The sequence below is a fragment of the Schistocerca piceifrons genome, chromosome X (genome assembly GCF_021461385.2).
Source record: "Schistocerca piceifrons isolate TAMUIC-IGC-003096 chromosome X, iqSchPice1.1, whole genome shotgun sequence".
Classification (NCBI taxonomy): Eukaryota; Metazoa; Arthropoda; class Insecta; order Orthoptera; family Acrididae; genus Schistocerca; species Schistocerca piceifrons.
Genome location: NC_060149.1, coordinates 909,389,888 through 909,416,949, shown reverse-complemented (window position 1 = coordinate 909,416,949; position 27,062 = coordinate 909,389,888). Strand labels below are relative to the sequence as shown.

At 41.5% G+C, this 27,062-nt stretch overlaps 1 protein-coding gene across 1 annotated transcript in view; it reads right to left on the bottom strand.

Moving 5' to 3' along the window:
• The window catches only part of LOC124721524 (muscle calcium channel subunit alpha-1-like), an 857,532-nt gene that overhangs the window by 99,548 nt on the left and 730,922 nt on the right, over positions 1-27,062 (bottom strand). The window contains exons 29-35 of the mRNA XM_047246542.1: positions 22,253-22,441; positions 7,780-7,882; positions 7,529-7,668; positions 7,221-7,445; positions 6,894-7,098; positions 6,678-6,811; positions 6,155-6,256 (exon numbers count right to left, since the gene is read on the bottom strand). Of these exons, the coding sequence (XP_047102498.1) occupies positions 6,155-6,256; positions 6,678-6,811; positions 6,894-7,098; positions 7,221-7,445; positions 7,529-7,668; positions 7,780-7,882; positions 22,253-22,441 (1,098 nt within the window). The remainder of the gene's footprint in view (positions 1-6,154; positions 6,257-6,677; positions 6,812-6,893; positions 7,099-7,220; positions 7,446-7,528; positions 7,669-7,779; positions 7,883-22,252; positions 22,442-27,062) is intronic.

Genomic DNA, 27,062 nt, shown 5'->3' with positions numbered 1-27,062 from the left:
GAATGTAAGCTGAGAATGGGTTGAAGTGAAGGGCAACAAAATGGGGCATAGAATATCACTGGCATACTGCTGTGCTGTAAGGGTTCCACAGATGACAACCAAAGGGCACAATGAAATGGCACCCCCAGATAATGACTTCTGGTTGTCGGGCCATATGGTGGGAAAAAGTCAGGTTGGTATTGCATTGCTGTCTATGGTAACTCCAGACATGATTTTGCAGGTCACTGGGGCTCAGTTCAAAGTGGGAATCATCATTGAGGACAGTTCTACCCTTGTCAATGAGATTCCAGGCAAAATGTACCTGACAGCACTGCATACAGGCTTGTTTGTCTATAGAGGTCAATGACAGTCAGCCTCCGTTTTGTGAGCCACCTATTAACGGTCCTTGTGGTCACTCAAGCACCACTTGCATATTGAGTCAATGAGAACAATGGCTCTGGGGTTCCAAATGCCTCTCTGATAGTTGCTCAGTCCCCACATTCTGTCATCACTCATGGTTGACTGTTTCCTTCTTGACGCTGTGTTTGGCCATTATTCACCCATTCCTGCTAATGTCATTGAATAGTGGCACAGCTCCTATTCAAATGTTGAGTGATTCACCAATTACTCGATTGGCTTCTTTGAGTCCAACTGCACATCCTCTTTCAAATTCTGACATCTGTATACATTGTTCACATGTCTGTCTGCAAGGTATAGTTACAGTCCAACTGGACTGAGTACACAGAATGAAATTTGCAAAGACTTTATGCCCTGGTTTTAGTGTACCTTCTATTTACCATCCTTGCTGGCTGCAGGGTGAAATCTGGCTGCAGTGTCACACATTTATCTACTGGCCACCAAAGTTTAAAATTTTGTATTTTTCTGTATGAATATCAGTTTGTGACCAATTTGCATAACTCATTCAAGCTACGTTGGTTTTTTTTGTCTTACAGTGTTGTTACAAATCCATATCATGCTGAAATACTCACTACATGCTCCCCATGGAATAGCCTAGCTTCGGAGCAATTAAGAAACTTTTTTAGATTGTTAAAAATTATCACTAACAAAATAAACAGTCAAGTATATCTACTCAGATGATCAGTAACTGTTATATATTTAATTATTTACAGTGACATTGAGGTAAGGCTATTTCCCAGAGAAACCTATGAACATGATATCTGTATAACGATGTATGCACTTGTGTTGGTTAAAATATTCATTATTTAAGCTATCCTTTTATGAGTGTTTGTTAATCACTATCTTTCTGTGAAATTCACATTTACTTTACATTGATACAGTTTAAACCTTTCAGTGAATCTGCCATAAGTATATTATTAATAGTTTCATTTGGAATAAATAAAACTTTTAAACATGTATGTTATCACCATTACTTAATTTCTTATTTTCTTCTTAAATTGTAATTAAAAAAGATAAAAATATCCTTTTAAAAGAGGTCTATGGATGAGTAAAACCACCACCACTGCCACTATTGGAACTTCGGTGGCAATGTGAAAAATAATGGCAAGGAAGCAAAAAATACATTTCACATCCAAGTAATTGTTACACACTGCATAAGACAGAAAAATCCTGAAAATATCATGAAAGTTGTATTTTACTGCATGGAGAAGTTAATTTTCTAAGAATAATCAAACTATTTTTAATAAAATGGAAAACAGGCTTTTACTTGTTAATGACTAGATGAGAAACCTGACATTGCCCATTTATTTATTTATGACCATGTCCAAAAAGCAACTGACACTAAGGTCCCTGCTTGCAGCATGTAACGTCTGGCCTTGTGCTTTGTTTATGGTCATGGCATAACATAAGCTCGCATGGAATTGTATACATTAAAACAAAATGGTAAAGTGTTAGGAATAAATACGATTTGGGGTATAATAACTAGCTCACCTGCACTATTCCCCTTCAAACTTTCCACTTCTGTGATGTTACATTGGAGGGAAGTAACGTTAAAACTGTGTGAGTGAAGGAGAAAGATAATGCATGATGGTCTTGATCAGAGTTACATCATGCCTCGATTTTGGAAGGAGTTTCCAAAGAGCGAGTTAAAGCTTGATGTTCTCGAGTCAAGCAAGTCTTGCCTCAAAATTTTCATTGGATTCTTAGTCTTTTAACAATTCTGGTGTATTCAGAAAGACTTACATAATCGTTTTTATTTATAAACAAAATAAAATCAAAATGTAATGCGTAGGCACCCAAATCACAAAGCATCTTTCCTAGTAAAGAATACAAGTTAATTCATCTTTCCATCTAGCTATGAATATAAATAAAACCTATCAAAAAGAAACAAAGTTTTAATACACACAGTGAAATCGCTAAATCTGTATATCCTAGGCTGGTAAATTCAATCTTAGTTTGTATTCATAAGATAAGATTGTGGCACTTAATTCTGTCACTGCCATAAACACCCAAAAATTCATCTGTCTTGAGCTACAGAAACTAACAGCACTATTTATTGGCTCCTGTAGTAACCTGCTGGTTACTGCACCTACTGCCAGTGGATGGAAGTTGGGCCACTACGGCATGCCAACATTCAAATGGCATGCCCGCAGCTACCAGAGATGGCCACCACAGGCACCCCAGCCATGCGTGCACAGCACAACAGTGACACCTGATGGGGGTAGCATTTTTATTAGGATATGCATGGGCCTCCAGACCCTCAGTTGTTAATGTTTCCAAGATGTGTAACTATCTGCACTGCATTCTTGTTCTTACCCATGATTCAATAAATTCCATTTCTTTTATAGCCACGTGTTTTTCTTATTTTTCTAGTTAGAACACAAGAGGCAATGAGTGAGAGCACACACAGCCACATTGGAATGGTTGCTGGCTACATTGACTAGGCTCACTCACCAGTTGTTCACCTGCTGGCGTTCCCACCCTATGATTAATCCCCAGAAGACTGTAATGCTTATGACAAGTGGCTTTGCTGACATTTTGTAGTATTCCAGGTGGTTGACACGGAGGTCTCTGAGGTTCTTTTCTTATCATGAATACCCTCTTGTATGTATCACTAACTGTACCATTTAGCTCCTCTGCATGAACCAGCATCAATTTGTTTTGATAATTTCAAAATTTTAAAGATGGCTTTTGATAATATGTCTACCTTGCTGTTCTCTTATCAACACAAGTGTATGCATGAGATTGCTCTGCGTGTTCAATTCTACAATTGTCACAAAAATGCCACAGCAGTCATATTGTGCTTGGGTGGCTGAGCTTCACAGCCTCAGTTGTAAGTTGTCACAGCTAAGTCTCAGGAGTCTTATGTGCACACCGTGGTCAGGGATGCCATCATTTGTTCAGTCCTAGATACGAAAGTGTGTCAATGTGTCATTCTGCTTGAGGACCATACATTGGAAGAGGTTTTGAATATAGCACAGTTGTCTGAGGTCTCCCATGCCATTGGCCACCAATTAGAGGCTTGTCACCATTGTTGACAGCATGCAGCCCCAGCACATGGAGCTAGTACAATGGAGGACAAGTAAGCCTACCAGGCCGACACAGACAAACACGTCATTGACAACAGGAACAGCAAATGCCACTTCCTTTGTGTCCCTGATTTCATATGACATGAGTGGGTGACCTGCCCCATGCAGTGGGCTTCTTACCATAAATGAAAAAGAAACAAGGTCACATAGCAGTGATATGTCAAACTCTGCAACACCCCCCCCCCCCCCCCCCCCCCCCCGCCCCCCATGGCGTGAGCCATATGGAACAACATGTCACTGCCATTATGGCCTTGCCCCTTCTGTCTAATCAATGTGAGTTTGAGGCATTCCTCAGTTCCTCAGCAAAATGGTTTGGTCTGGAGCTTGTGAGAGCACTTTTGCACAGCTTAAGGATGTACTTCATCCTGGGCCATGTCTTGCAACATTTTAACCTGACGAGCATTTGGTCTTGGGCACAGATGTGTCTGAGTAAGGAGTGGGGGCTGTCCTGGCCCATCACCACTCAGATGGTTCTGAACCACCGATTGCCCTTTTGTCAAAAACACTAAACTTGGCTCCACAACATTATTCTCAGGTGGAAAAAGAGCGATTGCTATTCCCTCAAACAATCAAAAATTTTGCATGTTCTTGTATGAAGCAAAATTTCATATAATTACTGACCATAAGGTCTTGGCTTCCCTGTTCAACCCATGAGCATACTTACCAGACAAAGCTGCTCATCATTTGCAGCATTGGGCTCTTTGCTTGTCCCAGTACAATTATGAGATCCATTTTTGTCTCAAGTCACAATATGTGAATGTAGATGCTGTGTCCCTACTCCTCACGGACCCTGACTCCTTATTTGACCAGGAGGAACTGCTTTGCTTCCAACTGCATACAGAAATGAGGAACACGGTGGATGGCTTCTCCATCACCAGTTGCTGTGTTGCCTCTGTCGCGGCAATAGATCCAGTGCTCTGGCACGTCATAGGCATGATACGTCAGGGGTTGCCTGACCATCTGTTCGGCCAGGCATCGGACCCATTTCGGAGTTATTATGCATTGTACCACCACCTCTCAGATGGCAGTATTCTCCTGTCAGTGGTAGGGTGCACTCTCCATGTCGTGGTTCCAGCAGCTCAGCAGTAGGACGTCCTCCAATTATTACATCAGGGTCATTGGAGGGGGGTCTCCTGCACAAAACTGTTGGTGCACCACCATGTGTTTTTGTTTGGCATTGATCAGGAGGTGGAACACCTTGTAGTGGCCTGCCCTGCCACAAGTGTTTGGTTAGCAGGTGCACTGTTTTTTTGCCATGACTGGGCTCTATACAACCTCGGGAAAGAGTCCACATTGATTTTGCTGGTCCTTTTATACAAAATTTGTAGTTATTGGCAAATGATGCTTCTTCTCACTTTCCTCACATTGTCCGTCGTCCATCTGCGATAGCAGACAGGATTGTCAGATCCTGTTGAAGTATTCTTCATAGAAAGCTTGCCTTACACCCTTATTTGAGACAATGGTCCTCTTGCCAGTTACAGCAACGTGGATGGTGATGCCTGGTCCTTCCCCGTGCAAGGAGTGTAGCAACCCACCAGTTACTACACCTTCTGCCAGTGGACCTAAGTTGGGCCACTTCTACAAGCACAGTGCATGCTGACATTCAAATGGCAGGCCCACAGCTATCTGAGGCAGCCACCACTGACTGCCATCACCTGCTCCACTGTGCACATGTAACACTACAGCAGTGACATGTGATGGGAATGGCATATTTACGAGAACATGCACAGGCACGAAAACCTGGGGCTGGGTAAGGATGCTGTATCCAGTGCTTACCACACATCACTGATGCCAGGCCACTTAGTTCTCCCACAGTATAAGGCCACAATCCGACCCCTCCTGAAGTGTGCAGCTGTGGTCAGGGGATTTACAGCAGAGATCAACCTACACTGACTTCAGGCCATTCAAAACAAAGCACTGAATCTCGATCTCCATCTCCCATGAGACTTCCCCTCGGAGGAACTTCGTATAGTAGCTGATACACTACCTCTACAAAGATGGTTCCAGGAAGCTGCCAAGACTTTCTACGAGAAAGAGGAGCAGTCACAGAATCTACTGATTTCAGAACTTGGCCATCATCCTCACTGGCTACCATCGACATAGTTGCAACTGCAACGATGGTGACACAACATAGAATATTCGTAAAGTTTCAGTACAAAACATTAAGTGATCCCAAAGCCTTTTACTAAGAAGAGCAATACAACTTCTGGAAGAAACAACAGCAAAGTGCTATTCAAGACATTCATTAAACAATGGAGGCACAGAAATGTGACCCAAGAATTATGCACGAGGTCCAGGCCCTCACCTGTTAATGTTTTCGAGATGACTAACTATCTGCACTGTACTCTTGTTATTGTCACTCCGTGACTAATTGAACTGTATCCCTACTAAGATGAGCAGATGATTTTAGATGAAACTTTCACTCATGATACATTTTTTCCCATGATCCAATTTTGATGAAATAAAGCCTATACATTGCCCCAAACTGTACTCAAGTTACCTGTGGAAACCCGATTAGTATTCATGTAGTAGTTTTGGAAATAAGGATGGTCAAACTTAAAAAAAAAAAAAAAATGATTTTACAGTTTTATTATCAGTATATATAGATGAATGTTCTTGAAATGATTAATGACAAAATGCTTCTGATGAAAAAACTGTTTGATACATACCCTGTGCATGGGTTCTGGATTGTCATCTATAAGTTCTTCCAAATTTCCAGATATGGCACGTTTCAACTCAGGACCAGCATCGTGCAGTGTCCGAAGACCTGCCTGAAAGCATTAGTGAATTATTTCACACCTTGAAATTATTATAATCAGCTCTAATGGAGCACCAATGACTCACAGTTTTGTTTTAAGGCCTTCACAAGGAAATCAGAAAGTTCTAAGCTATTTTCTTTCCTTTTATGTTTAATAGAATCCTACAATCAAATTCTACATTTACATAAACTGATCTGCTGTACATTTACTTGAAAGTATTCTTCCTCTTCATTATATTGATACATTATCTCCTGATTTTTGAAAGCATTTCAATTAAGATGCCTTTCAGGGTTTCACAGTCTAGCTATTATATGGTGGTACTGTCCAAAGAAAATGAACAATTAACTGTACAGGCCAGTCACTGTTTCATCCAGCAAAGCAGGAACTCAAAGTATACAGTAAATTCTACCACAGAGAAAAATAAAATGTTTACCTGCAAAGTAACTGTGTTATGAGATTCCTTATCACCATCTTTCAGTTCTTGTTCTTTCCTTTTCTTAAAACGTCGGAAATAATCTTGAATGAGGAATGTTGCATAGAATTTTCCCACAGTTACTTCATCTTCCACTGCAAATATGAAATCGATTCTATTAATATTGTAATAAAACATTTTTATTTTATTTTCATGATTAACTTACTAAGCACTTACCTCCTGGTGGTGGCACTACTTGATCTAATAGTTTGGGGCTTGTTCTTTTCCAAATTTTCTTTATCACTGCTCTAAGCTCAGCGTTGGCATCATCTATATTTCCTTCTGTTTTTATTCTCAGTGATGTTCGGACAACAGCAAACAATGTAGCATTAAACAGAACAGTGCCATCACTATTTAGTGGCATGTTCATGGAAACCAATCTCTGGAGAGCAATGGCACAAAAAATTAAAAAGTGGTGTAGTAATAGCATGATAATTGACAAAGTATTAAAAACTGATTTATACAAAATTAACAAGCTTCTATGTATGTGCATAAATTTACTACCTTGCAGGCTACTCTATGCGGACACAGTTTTCCAAACCCCAAGGGTGGTGATATTTTTCTAAGTAATGTAACAACATCCAAATGCTTGATTCGACCCTTTGCATCTGGATCATATTCACTCCACAAGCGTATAAATTCATCCAGATGATGAGGTCCCAGAATGGACCAGTCTCTTGTCAAATAGTCAAAATTGTCCATAATTACAGCAACAAACAAGTTTATTATCTGAAAACAATTTTACAGCAAATTTTACACAAAAGTTTTCAAAGTTTTAATTTTCATACATGCAGTACTAGATTAATACTTACCAGAAATGAACAGAGAACATAAAATGATATAAAATATGGAAATGCCATATCGGATCCACATATGTTTCCTTTCTCATCTGATTTAATATCACACTTCACATTTGCTGAACATGCTAACATAACTTCTTGCCAAGCTTCACCTACAAAACCAACAGAATAGATCTGCATGATGACTCATGATGAATAACTTTTTCATTATTTATTTCAATAGTGTAATCAAACAATTTCATACAATTTAATGTTGCAATTACCTGTTGCAGATCGAAATAAAACTAATACGGCTTGAGGGAAGGTCTGGAAATTGTTATTGCGATGGATTTCCGTGTCTGAGTCAAGTGCTATCTTTCCAAATAACTGAGGATACAAAAGAAATAAATAATTAGCAGCCTAGTTAATCAATGTAACAGGGTGGTTTTACAGAATTTTACTTGCTTATTTAATGTCTTCCTCCCACCCTCAAAGAAGGAAAATATGTCTTCTAACTTTCTAGTGTTAAAATTTTTATTTTTAAACTCCAATAATGAAATTTCAGTCATGTCAAAATTTAAAATATCAAAAAAGTGCACGTCATCACCATCACCATCAATACCACCACCACCACCACCACCACCACCATCACATGGCCCATTGCCATTGGTTGAAATATATGTTTTAACATCTTCTTTATAAATAATATCAAATTACTAGAAATATTCACTATTTGATAGCAACTGAAGAAAGAAGCTTTTTAATAGTTCTAATACAGTATATCTTAGTAGTATACCATGTACTCTTCACAGCCTCATCAGTTATACATTGATGTTGTGAGGCCACTCAGCAAATTTCACTATAGGAAAAGGAAGTTATAATATCAAGGAAGAAACTTGATTACTGCAGACATATCTTCATCTAGTTAGAAGTAATGACAGCCTTCAGTTAATTGCTTTCATCTGACTTAATTACGAAAAGGAAAACCTGAAAATCTTTCTTTTGAGGCCTGAAATTCACAGTTGCAGCACTAAGAAAAAGAACAACATAATAGCAAACTGAATTCACCATGGAGTCCTGTGTCACTGTGTGGCACAGCTCATACAGCAGCTGTGAGCTCCAATTGGCTGGCAGAATAGCATGTGGTGCTACAAGAGAGCAATGCAAGTGATTGTGGTTTTGACAGCTCTGCCTAGCAGGCTTTCAAAGTAACATTGTTGGGATACTACATCCCCCTTCCCCACGCCACAAAAATGGATATGTATGTTTGGAAGCATCTCGGATGATGTTTCAGAAGGTGGACCAGTGGTATGGTGGGTATCACAGCATTTAGGCCCACCAGCTGGTGTGAGGAACTGGGAATTTCTGGCACTATGCTGGCAATGTACACACTGTTGGCTGAGCTCCACCTTCATGTCTGTGTCCAAAGACATTGGTGCTTGTTTTTGTGGAAGCAAGTTATTATTGGGAGATTGTGGTTCTGGCAATGATGGGCTTTCTATTTCACAGTATACTACTGGTGGTGTGCAGTTGATATGTGTGGGCGGAGTTGGTTTGTATGACAGCACTCCAAATCCTTCAGCGTGTCAGTTGATGTGATGTGCCACCCACAGCTGTTAACCACAGTTGCTTGTGTCCACATGAATTTTGCTCCTAATGTACATGCCCTACTGCTGTTTCTGGTGGGTATCATCTTGAGTGCTTAATCCTGGATTCCTGGTGTATGGGGCCAGCAGAAGGAGGAGTGTCTGTGGTTGCCAACCATGGAGCAACCCTGCCTGGCTATGATCTCAGATGTACGTGGTCCTGTACATGCTCAGGAACAGTATGAGCACTGGCTATGGCAGAGGGAGTTCCCACTGCTTTCAACATTTGCTGCTTAAATGTCTACACCATATACTCTGCTTTGCCATTGGAGGATAAGTGAAATGATGGACTAAGAAGATAGTTTACACTGCCTGATGTGTAGAATTGGCTGAAAGCTGCTGCTGTGAATTGGGGCCCACAGTCTGGCACTACAGTTCAGGGAACCCTTTCATTGGCTAGAATCTGAACCAGCACATTTATTATGGACTTTATTGTGGTTGTTGCCATGCTTATAATGTATAGATATTTGGAGTAGGTGTCCACAACTATCAGCCCCATGTAGTCCAGTAATGGGCCTACAAAGTTCAAATGCTTTCCCAATGTTGAAGTGGGGGTGGGTCAAGAGGAAATGTGAAGCACTAGCTGAACAGCTGCACAGAATGGTTTCCATGTTCAAGTCTGGCTAGTAAGTCATTTCACTGTAACTTTCATCCATAACATTCCCCAGAGCCCAATATGATGTATTCATAAAATCTGTGGCCACAGGATGGCCAGGATGATGACATGATGTGTATGTGTCTCAGCTCTATTATGAAGACATAATTTTGACTGATAACAGGAGTAGATATGGGGACCAGGTCTGGAGTTCTTAATTTACATTTTTTAAAATCTATGTGGGCCACTCACAGAGCACATAGTGCATGTCTTGTCATAAGATTAGATCATGGGACATGTCTGAAATGATTTGTGCAACTGTTATGAGAAATCTTTCCAAGGTGTCTCTCCTTTATGCATCTATGTGAACACATGACATTTCCTGTAGGTTAAAGGTCAAGTCTGAGTCTGTGAGAAGACAAGATAGTGTGCCACATTTTTGTGTTGTGTTTAATTGTACAGTTGTAGGAGCTAAGGAAAAGTGCCTAAAGCCAGAAGCAGAGTGTTATTTTTTCTGGAAGACTGGAATGTGTACTGAATAACATTTCCAGCAGTTTTTGCTCCATGATGAAAGTGAACTTCTCCTTGAATACATGATCTTGGAATTCCTTAATTGCAAATACAACTGCTAACACCTTTTCAATCTGTGAGTAGATCTTTTGTCCAGGTGCCAACATCCTTGAAGCATAGGTGATTGGTTGTTTAGTACCATCATCATTCCCATGTGCCAGCACTACAGCAGTGCCATGTGGAGTGTCACCCACAGGCAGAGCCAATGGACATGGTTCTGAAAATGGTGTAAGGCAGGATCTTGAGTGCAGCATATGCTTTAACTATATGAAAGCATGCTCATATGCAGCTTTCCATCTATACCAAACACCTTTGTTCTACAGCTGGCTTAGTCATTGCATGATATGGGCCACTTGTTGCAGGAACTTTGAACAATGATTCACCTTTCCCAAAAAAGTTTGCAGATCTTATAAGTTTTGGTGGTGGGGTTGGGAGTCGACAGCTGCTATGCTGCAATCAATGTGCTAGATCCTTTCGTTGTTTAACAAGTGCCCAAGGTACTCTAGTTGCGCCTCAAAAAACCACATTTGTCCAAACAGTATTTTATCCCTGTGCCACATAATGTAGTTAACAGGGCACAATGGTTCCACAGATGTTCCTGATGCATAGTGCCCAGCTGTCTACATAGTTAGTACTGTTGGGAATGGAGATGGTTAACTGTCCCAGGGGGTGTCTGGAAGACTGCAGAAGCGCAAGAGACCCCAAAAGGCACATGCTTCTTTGAGATTTGTTAGAAAATTATCCATTTTTTTTTCTTTTTTTCCAAACACCTAATGGGCTTGAATCTAGTGCACCTGCATGAGCCAACCTTGAACCTTTGTGCACATGCATGAATTTTTTCCTGCCCGTTGATAGCGTCAGTTGCAGGTATGCAGCAGATGAGTGAGGTAATGTGTAATGCTTGCATTGGTTTTTTATTGCAAGGGAAATGATGGAACAACTGGAGCAGTGCTACTGCATCAAATTTTGCCAGAAACTGGGTGACAGTCAGGTGGAAACCATTCAGAAGATTCAGATGGCTTTTGGTGACAATGCTATGGACATCACATAGATTAAGTAGTGGCACAACTGATTTAATTATGGCTGCACATTGGCGGAGAGCAAGCCATGCTCCAGTTGGCCATCAACATGCCAATATGATCAGGTCATTGGCAAAGTGAATGCTGTGGCGATGTGGGACCATCTTGTGACAATCGGAGAAACTGCAGAAGAGGTCAGCACCAGCACTTTTTGGCACATTCCATTATGACCAAGGATTCGGCCATGAAGAGTGTCGGTGAAATTCGTGCCAAAGTTTCTGATGTATAAGCAAAAGCAACTTTGTGTCGAAGTCTCAAAGGACATGCTGGACTCCACAAACAGTGACTCCAACTTCATGAGCACCATAATCACTGGTGATGAGTCCTGGGTGTACAGGTTTGACCCAGAAACCAAATCCCAGTCATCACAGTAGAAGCAATCCTCGTTGTCAAGACCAAAGAAGCCCCATCATGTGCACAACTGATGCTGACTGCTTTCTTTGACTACTGTGGTGTTGTACATCATGAGTATGCACCACAGGGGCAAACAATCATCAAAGAGTACTACTGTGATGTCCTCCGTTATCTACATGATGCTGTGGGGTGCAAGAGACTGGACTTGCAGTCAACAGGAAACAGGTGCCTCCATCATGACAATGTTCCAGCACATTCCTTGTACTAGGTTCAGACTTTCTTGGTGAAAAACCACATTTATATGCTTCAACAGGCTCCTTACTCTCTTGATGTGGCCCCTTATGACTTCTGGCTGTTCCCCAAACACAAGAAGTCATTGAAAAAACGTGATTTCTGACAAGAGAGGACACTATTGCAGCAATGACTGCTGAGCTAAATTTTATTCTGAAACAGGCTTTTTTGGCATGCTTACAACAATGGTGGCACTGCAGTGAGAAATGCATGGAATCCCAAGTGAACTACTTTGTGAGTGATTAGGTGTCCAACACCCCAAGAAAGCCAATTTCGAAAGGTCAAATACTTTTCTAACAGATCTTGTCTTTGTACAAGCCAAAGGGTGTGCTGGTAACTATGACGTTTTGCGACTCCTCACCCAGCAGTGTTTGTAAATAAGTGGTGGCAAGGTGCATCCTAGAAAAATATTCTCCTCCAACAAGCTTTGTGAGGTGGTCTTCTGTATGTGGTATGAAACAGGTTTCTACTTGTACCTGGGGATTGGTTGTTTATTTGAAGTCCCTGCATAGTCCTACAGAGGCTCTGGGATTCTTGATCACTACCACAGGCATGATCCAAGCACTTGTTTTATTGTTCATAAGGATACTGAAATGGGTTGTGCTCTGCAGGAAGGAGGCATTGCATCTGGTTGCAATCAGATATGAGCCTGGAAATCTGTGATGCACCCCAGGCCAAGTTAAAATGTAGGTCTGAACGTGGCACAGGGGCCATCTGGTTCCTGGAAGGGAACTCCGTCAGAGCTGATCTGAGCTCCATCACTGATGGAAAATCCAAACAACGTGAAGGCATCCAAACTGAAAATGTTTCTGGCTAAGTGACTATTGAAAACAAATAGTGTTATCAGCCATATGACCACCTTCTAGGCTGTGGTGATTGTGAACTGATGCTACTGGCAGCTTTAACTATCAATGACTGCAGCGACTGTGAACTGATGCCACAGGGGAGGTGAACTGCCACCTTACATTACCGATGTACAGGAAGGAGGGGCTAAGTCTGGCAAATGAAGATGAGCATACATCTGGAGATTTAACAAAGAAACTGTAGCCCCTGTGAATACCTGGAAACAGACATCTTTTATGTTAGTTGCAACACTCACTAATAGCTTGTTAGTGAAATTATTGCCTGGAGGAACTACTGTCTAAGTTCATGCAACGTCCTGTGATGCGTGCAGGGAACTAAATCTGGTCATCTTGATAGTTTGTGGCAAATTGTTCAGAGATGCCCATCTTTCTTAAAATGGATGCTGTGTGCCCAGTGATCTGAACACACTGTGTTGCTGTTCTATGAAACAGTCTGGGGACACTGGAAGTTCCTGCTGCACATGCCAGAGAAGTACGACTGGCAGTTATGACACCACTGATACATCTGATTTTGACACGAGCTGTGTTGCATGCAGTGTTTAGTTGCAGTTAGTGATGCTGGCTGGCATACAATGGGGCACCAGTTTAAATAAAATCACTAGGAAACATATGTTGTTTAGCACTCATTATTTTTAGAAACTTCTCAAAACTTTATATGTTTGTAATGTTCGCATAGCCTGGAAAATTTGATGTTTGTATAAATAGCAGTACTCACTGTCTAGGAGACAGTTCTGGCCTGTCTATACACTGGTGTCCATAATAAATGTGCTTTCAGTGCTAAGGGTTGTACTTCACTGATGACCCTACTTTTTGATATGGACTTCATCGTCTTTCAGACGTGAGGCTGATTCGTGGTAATGTCATGCACTTCAAAACATTTACATTAACATGGTGCCAATTAGGCAATGTAAAAGCCATTGTCTTCATGGATAGGCACCACAATACAAGCAGTACATCACTTACAATGTCCATATATTGAGGAGACCAATGGATTCCAAATCATCAGTAAGTAAGCTACACATCGCACACATCCATCAGTGTTTTCTGGAGACAATGATCAGCCCAACAAAATGGCTGAAAGAATTCAACGAAGTCACCAAATACAACAGGTTGGATCATATGATGTGTTTGGCAATGTGTAGTTTTCCTTGGATGGCACAGCTCAGCAATAGTTTGAGTATAATGAAGAGAGGTTCAATAGTGGGGCAAATTCCAAGCTGAAATTAAAAAAAAAAAAAAAAAATGTTCATCAGCAGCAAGTCTACATAGCCAAGGAACAACTGAAGAGCAGGACTCACTGTCATAGGGAAATGACACACACTTACATGCAGAATGCTTTGGCCCAATGGCACATTGTCAATCCAAATGTAACAGAAGTTGACAAAGTCTCACTTTTGATGACAGGAATGGCAGAAGACACGGGCCAAGTTCTTCTGGTAAGGATGCCAGAACAACAGAGGAATTCATCAAGAGGTGCCAACTCATTGAGGAAACACGACAGAAGAGAGTCAGATGAAAGAAGTATGAACAACCACCGAATACCGTCCCTATGGCAGTTATGGAAGACCAGCAAGACCTCACCTGTATTAAATGCCATGTAGTGAGAGAAGAGATACAGCAGCTTATAGCAGCCAGAAATATCTGACCAAGTACACAAGAGATATCCAGTCCCATACATCATGGAGTAACACACCACCAGTTGAATGCACCGCGAAGAATAGACTTGGCCAACTCAGACTTACGTCACAGCCATCAACAGAAAGCCCAGCATCCTACCAACACAGGTACAAACAACTCCTCAACCTCATGTATAACACTCCAGAGAAGGACTGCCATTTGGAAGTTGGAGAACAACATGCCAGTATTTTCTATTGTGGGTGCCCTGCAGTGCAGGTGGTCAAGGAGAACTTTCATCAATAATTTTGACATGCAGCCACAACTCATCTCCAGAGGTATTGGTGAATGTTAGCCATTTTGTACCAATTTTTGGATGCTTTTAAAACAGGAATGGAGAAAAGACAGGGCAAGCAGCCCAAAGTAAAACGCCAGATCAACACTGGGAATCATTCAATATTTTCACAGCACTTGTAGAGAACATTGCTGACTGAATAACAAGAAGTGGAAAAGGAGGAAGAGGAGAAGATGTTGTAATATGGCAACACTTCAGTGAGTGCTTGGCCGTATTCTCTGGTCTTTGTGAAGAAGACAGGTGGCACATGGCTTTTCTGCAGTGATTACTGATGAGTAAACAAAATTACAAAAAAGATGTCTACCCAATTCTGTGCATTGATGACACCCCAGACTGTTTGAAATGTACATGGTATTTCTCAACTATGGACATGCAGAAATGCTACTAGCAAACTGACGTTGATGAGGCTCACCAAGAAAAGGTTGCATCTATGAGTTCAAAGTTATACTTTTTACACTATGTAACACTATAGATACCTTTGCGTGTATGATGGACAATCTGCTTCAGCACCTGGAATATTTGATGTTTGTATAAATGGCAGCACACTCCATCTAGTAGACAGTTCTGCCCTGTATGTACACTGGTTTCCATAATAAATGTGGTTGCAGTACTAAATGTTGTACTTCATTGATGACCCCACTTTTGTGTAGGGACTTGGTTGTGCTTAAGATGTGAGACTGATTGGTGAAGGCGCCAGGTACTTCAATCATTTACATATCCATGATGCCAATTAGGCAACATAAAAGACACTGCCTACATGGACAGGCACCAGAATACAAGTAGTACATCATTCCTAAGGTGCTGTGTATTCAGGAGACCAATGGATTCCACATCAGCAGTAAGTCAGCTACACATCATACATCCATCAGTGTTTTCCAGAGACACTAGTCAGGATGCGACTTGCCAAATACAAAAGATGGAATCACATAATGTGTTTCACAATGTGTACTTTTACTTTGATGGCACAGCTCAGCAGTGGTTTGTGAATAATGAAGTGGAGTTTGACAGCTGGGACAAATTCCAAGCTGAAATGATGAAAACATTTGGTTTTAATCAGCAGCAAGTCCACAGAGTCAAAGAACAATTGAAGAACATGTCCCAGTGTCATAGGGAAATGACACAGTCTTACATACAGAATGTTTTGGCCACATGTCACATTGTCAATCTGAATAAACCAGAAGCTGACTATTTCCCACAGTTTGATGATAGGAGTCACAGAAGAGTTCTTCACAGAGAAGTTTCTCTGGTAAAGGATATCAGAACAACAAAGGAATTCACCAAGTGGTGCCAAGTCATTGAGGAAATGCAACACAAAACAATCAGATGAAATAAGTACGACCAACCCCTGAATGTGGTCACTATGGCAGTTGCGGAATACTGCAAAAACCCCACCTGTTCTAAATGTCAGGTAGTGGCACAAGAGCGGTTCATAGCAGCCACAAATATCTGACCAAGTACAAAAGATATAGCCAGTCCCATACATCAAGTAGTAATATAGAATGTTAAAAAAGAGGTGTATTGATCTTGAGCACCAATCTCTACCATCAGTTGAATGCACCATGAACAGTGGTTGGTAAAGTTGGACTTACGTCACAGCTTACATGGATGATGTGTCACTGTTATATAGATGACACTGTCATTTTTTCAGACAGATTTGCAGAACATCCAATTCATGTGATAACTATATTCATACTGCAGACCTCTGCCTGAATCTGAAAAAAGTCTCTCTTGTTGTACAAGAAATAAAAATCTTGGCCATGGTGTCCGTCACAATGTGGAAAAAATAAGAGCAGGCACAGATTTTCTGACTCCTTGGCACATTTGTGATGTGAGAAGTTTTCTCGCATGTACTCATGCAACCAGTGATTCAAAAAGGATTTCTATACTGAGAGACATTCCTTGCAAAACTACTGCAGGGAGGCGCCAAATTTTCCTGGAATGAAGCACAAGACAGATCTTTTGTTGTTCTTTAGGAGGTGCTGAAATCTCCAGTTCTAGCACTGTGACAAAATTCCAAGACAGAACTTCACACTGACACTAGAAATTATGGGGTGGATGCAGTTTTAGTGCAAATTCATGAATGTGTTGGAAAGCTGATAGCTGGTGCTTCCAGAGTATTCTGCAAGTCCAAGATGAAGTACTCTACAACCAAGAAGGAATGTCAACAAGTTCGGGAAATATTTATTTGGCAAACAATTCACATTTGTGACAGACCACCATTCTCTATGCTGACTGATTAGCCTGAAGGGTCCACTGGGTCAGCTGGCATAATGGGCATGAGTACAGTGTCACAGTCCTAGCAGCCCACTTCTGAATTTCTTCGATGACTTCCTTTAATCTGACCTGATGTGGAGCCCAAACACTTGAACAGTACTCAACAATAGGTCACCTTAGCATTCTATTTGCAGTCTCCTTTACAAATGAACCATACTTTCCCAAATTTTTCCCAATGAACCATAGTCAACAATTTGTCTTCCCTACCATGATCCTCATGTTCCATTTTATATCATTTTGCATTTTTATGTGTACATATTTACATGATGTGACTGTATCAAGGAGGACACTACTAACACTGTATTCAAACATGGTGGGTTTGTTTTTCCCACTCATCTGAATTAACTTACATTTATCTATATTTAGAGATAGCTGCCATTCATCAAACCAACTAGAAACATTGTCAAAGTTGTCTTGTATTCTCTAACAGTCACTCAATGATGACACCTTCAATTCTTCTGCTCTTTATTACAGCGGCCACATCTGGTTCATTAAACAAAATGTGAATTTCCTACTTCTAAAAATTCTGTTTTCTGATACAGGTCTGAATATTTTTCTTAACACATTGCTTTTGTAATACATAATTTTTATCTCCATCTTCTTGCTCAATTTCCAGGTTTCGGCCCCATAAATTAATACTGGTAACACAGTTGTCTTGTACATATTGAGTTTTTTGTCTGGTTAATACACTCCTGGAAATGGAAAAAAGAACACATTGACACCGGTGTGTCAGACCCACCATACTTGCTCCGGACACTGCGAGAGGGCTGTACAAGCAATGATCACACGCACGGCACAGCGGACACACCAGGAACCGCGGTGTTGGCCGTCGAATGGCGCTAGCTGCGCAGCATTTGTGCACCGCCACCGTCAGTGTCAACCAGTTTGCCGTGGCATACGGAGCTCCATCGCAGTCTTTAACACTGGTAGCATGCCGCGACAGCATGGACGTGAACCGTATGTGCAGTTGACGGACTTTGAGCGAGGGCGTATAGTGGGCATGTGGGAGGCCAGGTGGACGTACCGCCGAATTGCTCAACACGTGGGGCGTGAGGTCTCCACAGTACATCTATGTTGTCGCCAGTGGTCGGCGGAAGGTGCACGTGCCCGTCGACCTGGGACCGGACCGCAGCGACGCACAGATGCACGCCAAGACCGTAGGATCCTACGCAGTGCCGTAGGGGACCGCACCGCCACTTCCCAGCAAATTAGGGACACTGTTGCTCCTGGGGTATCGGCGAGGACCATTCGCAACCGTCTCCATGAAGCTGGGCTACGGTCCCGCACACCGTTAGGCCGTCTTCCGCTCATGCCCCAACATCGTGCAGCCCGCCTCCAGTGGTGTCGTGACAGGCGTGAATGGAGGGACGAATGGAGACGTGTCGTCTTCAGCGATGAGAGTCGCTTCTGCCTTGGTGCCAATGATGGTCGTATGCGTGTTTGGCACCGTGCAGGTGAGCGCCACAATCAGGACTGCATACGACCGAGGCACACAGGGCCAACACCCGGCATCATGGTGTGGGGAGCGATCTCCTACACTGGCCGTACACCACTGGTGATCGTCGAGGGGACACTGAATAGTGCACGGTACATCCAAACCGTCATCGAACCCATCGTTCTACCATTCCTAGACCGGCAAGGGAACTTGCTGTTCCAACAGGACAATGCATGTCCGCATGTATCCCGTGCCACCCAACGTGCTCTAGAAGGTGTAAGTCAACTACCCTGGCCAGCAAGATCTACGGATCTGTCCCCCATTGAGCATGTTTGGGACTGGATGAAGCGTCATCTCACGCGATCTGCACGTCCAGCACGAACGCTGGTCCAACTGAGGTGCCAGGTGGAAATGGCATGGCAAGCCGTTCCACAGGACTACATCCAGCATCCATACGATCGTCTCCATGGGAGAATAGCAGCCTGCATTGCTGCGAAAGGTGGATATACACTGTACTAGTGCCGACATTGTGCATGCTCTGTTGCCTGTGTCTATGTGCCTGTGGTTCTGTCAGTGTGATCATGTGATGTATCTGACCCCAGGAATGTGTCAATAAAGTTTCCCCTGCCTGGGACAGTGAATTCACGGTGTTCTTATTTCAATTTCCAGGAGTGTAGTTTAGTACTGAGTAATTTGCCCACTGAGAGGAGACACTTCTCTGCAGATTTTATTCAGTTCATTATCTCCTCTTCGATGTTGTTCACACTGATATTACTTCCTAGATATCTGAAGGATCTAGTCTTCATAAATTCTATATCTGGTATTACTAGTGATCACTCAGTTTTCTCTTCATGGTTTCTAGTTACAATCACATAATATGTTTTATCTTGATTGGGCCTTAGATCCACTTTTTGTGCCTCCTCTACTAGCACTTTAGTTGTTCTTATTTGGACTAACAGGAAATATTGAATGTAAACATAGAAGGGCAGCAAGAATCATCACAGGTTTGTTTGACTCTTGGGAGAGTGTGTTGGAGATGCTGAAAAACTGAATTGGCAGACACTTGAACACAGGCACAAATTATCCAAAAAAAGGCCTACTTACAAAGTTTCAGGAACCAGCTTTAAATGATAAAACTAGCAATATGCTACAACTCCCTATGTATCATTCCCATAAGGATTATGAGGACAAGATTAGATTAATTACAGCACACACAGAGGCTTTTACACAGACATTCATCCCACACTCCATATGTGAATGGAACAGGTAGACGCCCTAGCCTGAAGGTGACTGACTACAGCCATAAGTGCATTCAGCTGTTCATGAATAGTGGCCAGCTCCTCCTGTGTCATGCAGTTTGCTATCCTCCTGATGTGTCACTAATGGACACTGATGCCTGAATGAGCTGTGTAACTGGCTGTTCAGAAGAAACGAAAGCTGTTCCACAGACTTACTGACAAAAAAAAAAACTTAAATAGAAAAACATGCATGAAATTTAAGAAATATACTACTAGGAAAATACAGGAAAAGATAAATACGTCACTGCTACTCTGGAGATCTGTAACAGGCAACTGTCCATGGTCCTGTCTCTCCTGTACAAGGCACCTAGCCCTACCACTGCCATTCACAATCAAGTCATCCCCCTTGCCTATGGTTTTTTCAGATATCATCATGGACCTGCAGGTGATTATCTCATTATTCTCCCAATTACTAATGCAACTGTTATATCATAATCCCAAATTCCACCTTCAATCATCTCAATTACCCTCACAAAATTTAATGTGCCCCACTGCAGTCACACCAAAGAGAAAAAAATTGACAATACAAAGAATTAAACCAAACCGGCCACCTTAATGTTAAATTGTTACCTGTATAGAGAGAATTAAACCAAATTGGCCACCATTCATGCAAAATGTTTAGTTGTGGAAGCATACAGATGCTATTTTGTGAACAGTAAATTTATTTAAACAGTTAGACATTTGAGATGCTGACTATAACCTAGCTAGCCAACAAACAGTATGAGACAATCCATTCACTCATTTGTTCACCCTTATCATTACACTGAAGACCCATGTATTTAGCAAGACTATTCACCACTCCATAATTCCTGTATGCAGTTTTGTGGAGAAGAATGAGTGTATACGGTTTGTGCTGAAGTCAGTCTCAGTGAGCTGAGTTGTGGATTACAGTAAGATGATCATGATCTGGCATATTGTCATGAACCACTGCTGCAGTCAGGATGTAGTGGGGTGCCATATGCTACTAAGAAGGATTGTGTGAATCATTTGATCATAAGAATGTCAATTATGCAGTGCCACATTCTCACAGTGACCTGTGAAAGATGGATCCAGATTCACATTATATATTTCATAACTTAACTTTTGTTATCTTGCTTGTGGAATGTTGTGAACGTATGTTTGAGCTGTATTATTACAGAGAGTGAAATAACAGTACAGGATTAACTAGTAAAATTAAAGTAGTTCTTGATTCATAACCTGAAAATGTTCCAGTGATCTCTGAAGACTGGGCTCTGGACAGCCATGTGTCACTATCAATAGGGAAGTTCATCGTGTTCAGCGTATGGCTCTGGCGCTTTGTACTGTATCTGCAACAGCAGTTTGAACAGCAATTGGCATCACAGTGACACAATGAAATGTTACAAATTGGTTACTTCAAGGTCAGCTCCAAGCCAGATGCCCTGTAGTGTGCATTCCACTGCCAGCAAACCACTGTTGTCTGCGACTTATGTAGTGTCAAGCGAGAGATCATTGGAGGGCAGGGTGGAAGTCTGTTGTGCTTTCTGATGAAAGTTCATTCTTCCTCAATGTCAGTGATGGTCTTGTGTTGGTTAGGAGAAGGCCAGTTACAACCAACCTGCCTGCGTGTTAGGTACATTCAAGCAATATCTGGAATTATGGTCTGGGGTGCAATTTCCGTACGACAGCACGAGCACTCTCATGGTTATCCTACACATCCTGATTGAAAATTTGTATGACAATCTGGTGATTCAACCTGTTGTGCTCCCATTCATTAACAGCATATGAAGGGCTGTTTTGCAAAAGGATAACGCTCACAAACATACTGCTGTTGTAACCCAACATGCTCTACACAGTGTCGCATGTTGCCTTGGCATGCTTTATCATCAGATCTGTCTCCAATCAAGCACATATGGGACATGACTGGATGACAACTCCAGCATCATCCACAAACAGCATTAACTGTCCCTGTATTGACCGACCAAGTGAAACAGGCATGAAACTCCACCCCACAAACTGACATCCGGTACTTGAGCAACACAATGTATGCATGCTTGCATTCAACACTCTAGTGTTTACATTGCTTATTAATGTATCAGCATTCCACATTTGAAATGGCTCATCACACATGTACATTAACCTGTGCTCTTGCAATGTTAATCACTTAAATATGTTACCTAAATAAATGTATTCCCAAAATTTCACTACTCTACATTAATTATCCTTTGATGTTGGGATTTTTTCTGTCATTATAGTTCTTTTTATATACAAAACATGATAATTAAATATAACCAATTACTGTAATTAAATTAAAATCAATTTTTTAACAAAACTCCAAAAAAATAAATTTTCTCCATTGTATGTAATATAACATTCTAATTTACACTATTGAAAGAAACACTGATACAGTTAAAAAGATACTAACCTGCATACCAATCACTGCATAGATGAAGAACAGCATCACTATGAGCAATGCAACATATGGTAATGCTTGGAATGATTTTATAAATGTCCATAGCAAAGTGCGTATTCCTTCTCCCCTGCTCAGAAGCTTCACCAGTCTCATTACTCGGAAGAGACGGAAGAAATTAATGGATATCATTCCAGAACCGGGCTGTATCGAAACCATAAAGTCAGTTTAAAAAGATCAGCACAGGCTTTTAAAGAAATCATATGAGAATACTGACAAGTGTAGATTCCATTTCGATTAATCACAAACAAAGAAAAATTAAAACTGTTAGTAAAGTAAAAATGCAAACTCTTTAGAAATTCACAAGGGCTGTTTCTGAAACCACAAAAAATTTGTTATTTGTACACTAGCTACTCAAATGGCAAACCATTTCCATACTACATGCAGCTGACTGATAGGAAAAAAAAAAGAGAACATTCTCTCTCTCTCTCTCTCTCTCTCTCTCTCTCTCTCTCTCTCTCTGTCTCTCTCTCTCTCTCTCTCTCTCTGACCAAAGCTTGAGGGATGAAAATATACCACAAAGTGAAGATTTTTTGTGAGTGTTTTCCAAGTGTGAAGTAAAACAGGATTTCTTAGGTCATGGAGTGCTTTTGCAAGATGGATATCATTGCAAAGTAAAGTTTTAAAAGCTGGAGGAACAAAAATAAATTCCAAAAGTTATTAAGCTCCAAGCAGAATTTATATATGAATAAAGGACGCTCCATCTAATTATTTGTAATCCATTTGGAAGAGGTATGAATGAATTCTCAGTCTTACTATTTTACAAAGATTACAATACTTATAGTATATACCTCACGTTCTGTATTTGTTTCAAAAAGTTTTGGAATGTGTCTAGCTGTTCATCTAACACTCAAGGATGATACATAAACAATGATAAAGTGAAAAATACAATCTAAATTTAAGGTAAAATGCTGACTGGTGGATAAGCATATAAAAAAAAAAAGAAAAGTAGAGAGGACGGATTTCTATGCTGTCGACCTTCCATTCTTTTTTATAGTATGAAGAGCCAAGTTTGTGTGTGTGTGTGTGTGTGTGTGTGTGTGTGTGTGTGTGTGTGTGTGTGTGTGTGTAAAATAGCTTGGCAAGCAAGTATCCCCAATTCTTATGTACATATTCACCCACATGAACTTTGACTGAATGGTGATCTAACCTATCATCCATTCACATACATACATAGAGATGAAAAATCATGTGCTTATGTTAGAACAAGGTTACGCAGTAAAACCACAGTAGAAATGAATTGTGTAACAATAAGCAAGAAGAAAGTGTAAATAGGAATTATTTGCCAAATAAATTATGTCAGTAATTTAAGTCAGAAGGTTACACCAGATTGGATGTGTGAAACAAGTGCAGTCTATTATGTGGGTTGCAGTGTCACTACCCAGTATTTTATGAAAAATAATAAGTAGCAAGGAAGACACTGTGGAGTACTGCATTAGCAGCCACAGGCTGGTAGCTGCATTGTGGTGACATGTGGGTCACAATAACACATACATAATGGGATTGCAAGATGAGGCGAACCGCACTTAGCAGAAAACAGTACTGAACAGTGGTAATGACAGTAGTGTGTAGATGTCATGACACCAGGGCAAGTCTCTTGTTAGGGGTAAGGTGACTTGTTGCCAGGTTTTCCTGAAAGAAATGCATCTTGAAGTGATATAAATACACCTGAATTCTGAGGCAGAGTCACGCACTTGTCATCGCTGAAGTCCGACAGCACTACCATGATGCTAGGGCCATACTGGACAGTGAGACGACTGGGCATCACCAGCAGCAGCCACGAGATTGAGACAGGGCTATGCCTGCTGCTGCCAAGACTAGGTTCCTCACAGGACTCGGTGCCACAGCATCGAAAACTTTCTGTCTGCACCTGCTGCTGCCCACACTTAGTTTCCTGGATGTAGTAACATAGCGCCATCCACTGTGTGGCTCCTGCCAGGGAATAGTGGGTTGAATGCCGTGCACAGCAGTCTCCACACGTGACCACCCACTACAGCTGTGGTCATGTGTGGAGACGAGGGTCTGTCCGTCCCAGGTGCCATCACCAATGGAACAGTAGCTCACCACTGGTGCTGCGGCCATGGCCTGCAGAGAGAGCACTGTGGAGTACCTATGCAACCTTTCACCAGGGCCGAAGCCACCACCTTTATAGTGGCGCAGGCCAGGGACAATAGAATGAGGCACAATCTGCCTCGCTAGCCATGATGAAGCATGTACTGGGACTGAATAACAGCCTTCTTTATTGTCCGTAGCATTTCCACTGAGTCCTCCAGCCTGTCACCACCACCACTCACCTGTCCAAGTGTAACCGCTCAATTCAGGGTGGTGTCAGGGAGTAAACATCACCACAGTAAACAGCGGAGGGTGTACCACATCCAAAGTGTGATGTCTGATCCACAGCTCACCATTTCTTTGTGTGGGGCGAGTGAGACTATCTTCTTCTTTTATGCTGACAATCGTGGGGTCAAGAATTAAGGGGCATGATAATAGTAGGGTTACTTTTGTAAAACCGGAGGAGCCGGTATACTTATCTCAGTTAATGGGGAATTCAAGAGATCAGTGGTTAGTACTTGTGCTTTGTACACAGTGCAATTTGCTTTGGTGTTCTGTCCCCTGTGCTGAATCTGTAGCAGTTGTTTGCTTTACATGTAATCTTTTTGGGCTTTCAGTGCAGCTGAATCCAGGAGGCTTGTGATTAAGCAAAAGAAGTAGTTAGGTAGTATAGGGAGTCACAGAGTGTTCTGTCTGGGTTACTGGTGGATTATTATTCCTGTGTTGTTCTGGATTATTAATTCTGAGTCACAAAAGTGAGTAATAATAACGCAATAGCAAAATTAGAGACACAAGGTGTCACCAGTGAAGAAGCTATCAAGTCATTGGTGAATCAGGTAGCTCGATTAAGGGTAGATAAAGTGGTTTAAGATGGTAAAATAATGGAGAAAAATGAGGAAATAAAGGTGTTGAAGTCACAGCCTCCAGGAGTGGATCCAGCTGTTGCTAACCTTGTTTCTTCCTTTTCTTGGCAGGTTGTCTGATGATGTGTTAGCTTTTCTGGAGAATCTTAGGTCATTGGCTAACATAGGGGATTGGTCAGCTAAGGAATTACTGCAGACAGCACAGCTACATTTAACTGGAGATGCACAGTTGTTTGTGCAGTGCTCAGAGGTGCTGCAAAATGCACGGACTTTTGATCAGCACACGCAAAAATTTGATCAAAGATGTAGGAAACAGAACAGCACATGGTTCTTCCATGAGCAGTTGTGTGTGGCTTCCAAAAGGCATAATGGAGCATCTGAATATTTTGCACATAGGGTTAGGCAACTGATTTGTATGTACTTGCAAGTTAACTCAGAGTGAAGATGTAAACAAAGTACTGGTACAGGAAGCTGATCAGCGTGAGCTGGTTGTTTTTCTGAGAAGTTTGGCACTCAAGATTTCAAGGAGGGTGTGCATTGGGGCATCTAAAGATCTCCAAGCAGTGTTCACATTAGCATTGAAAGATGACAAAAATGATGTGTCAACAGGTATAAGGGGTCGAAGATATGTGTTTGTGTCAAACATAACTGTTTTTAGATGTGTGAAGCATGTTAAGAGGCAATCTACCAGCCACCGAGTGGCAACAGGGATAGTGTGTGCTTCCAATGATTTAATGGAAATAGTAGTAGGGGTGGTATGGACCAATGGCAAAGCTATTGGGGTAATGGGAGAGAGAGTCTGGGGAATAAAGAAGTACCTGTTAAACTTAAGAGGGAACCCCAGAGGTGCCAAAGTAGTTCCCAGAAAAATTAATGTAGTAAAAACAAATGCAGAACCAGAATGTGCCATAGTGGGTGTGACAGATGGTAGAGAATATAAAGTTCTCTTGGACACAAGCCTCAAGAGAGATAGCAGGTAGGATGCATTGGAACCCACCATGTTACAGCTTGCATCGAGTAGGGGATAGTTACGTATGTCCATTGGGGTCAGTAATGATGAACTTTTTGTTTGAGGTGACCAAGTTTGGGCATTGTGTGGGAGTGGTGTTTCATGTCAATGAGGGCTACAGCATCCTAGGGTTAAATTTCCTGCATGAACATCATGCCACAATCGACCTTCAACAATGTATAGTGGAGTTTAGTGAGAAGATATTCCAGCTAGGGGAGCTGTTGTCAATACTGATCTGTTGTGAGGAATGCCTGGTGCACAGGACAATCCAATCAGACTGTGAACTGTGAACAATGACATTAAGGCCTAAATTACACGGTTGTGTGTCGGCTGGCACCGGAAAGTCACTATGGTAGAATGTGGAGCATGCTTTACCAAGTGATATGTTATGTACAGTGGAACTGCTGGATGATAGTGAGGTATTGGATCCAGCAAGTTGTTATTGTGGGACATGGTACTCTACACATTCAAGAGAGGCCCACTTCTGCAACAATATTTTGTGATCGTATTCATGATCCATGGAACTTGTATTAATCTAATCTAATCTAATCTAATCTAATCTAATCTGATGAACACAATCAAAAGCTTTAGCTAAATCAAAGAAGCTGCCTAATGTTTGAAACTTCTTGTTTAATCCTAAACTGACGCTTGACAGCAAAAAAACGGAATTGAAATGATTGATTACCCTTATGCATATAGCCTTTTCAGTAACTTTTGCAAACACCTAAAAATCAGTGGCCAACAGCAAACATACTACACAATGACTTTTCTGTATGCAATGTTCAAAATTATACCAACATGATTACCAGATTCCAGAATGATGAATGGTAGGATCTTCACC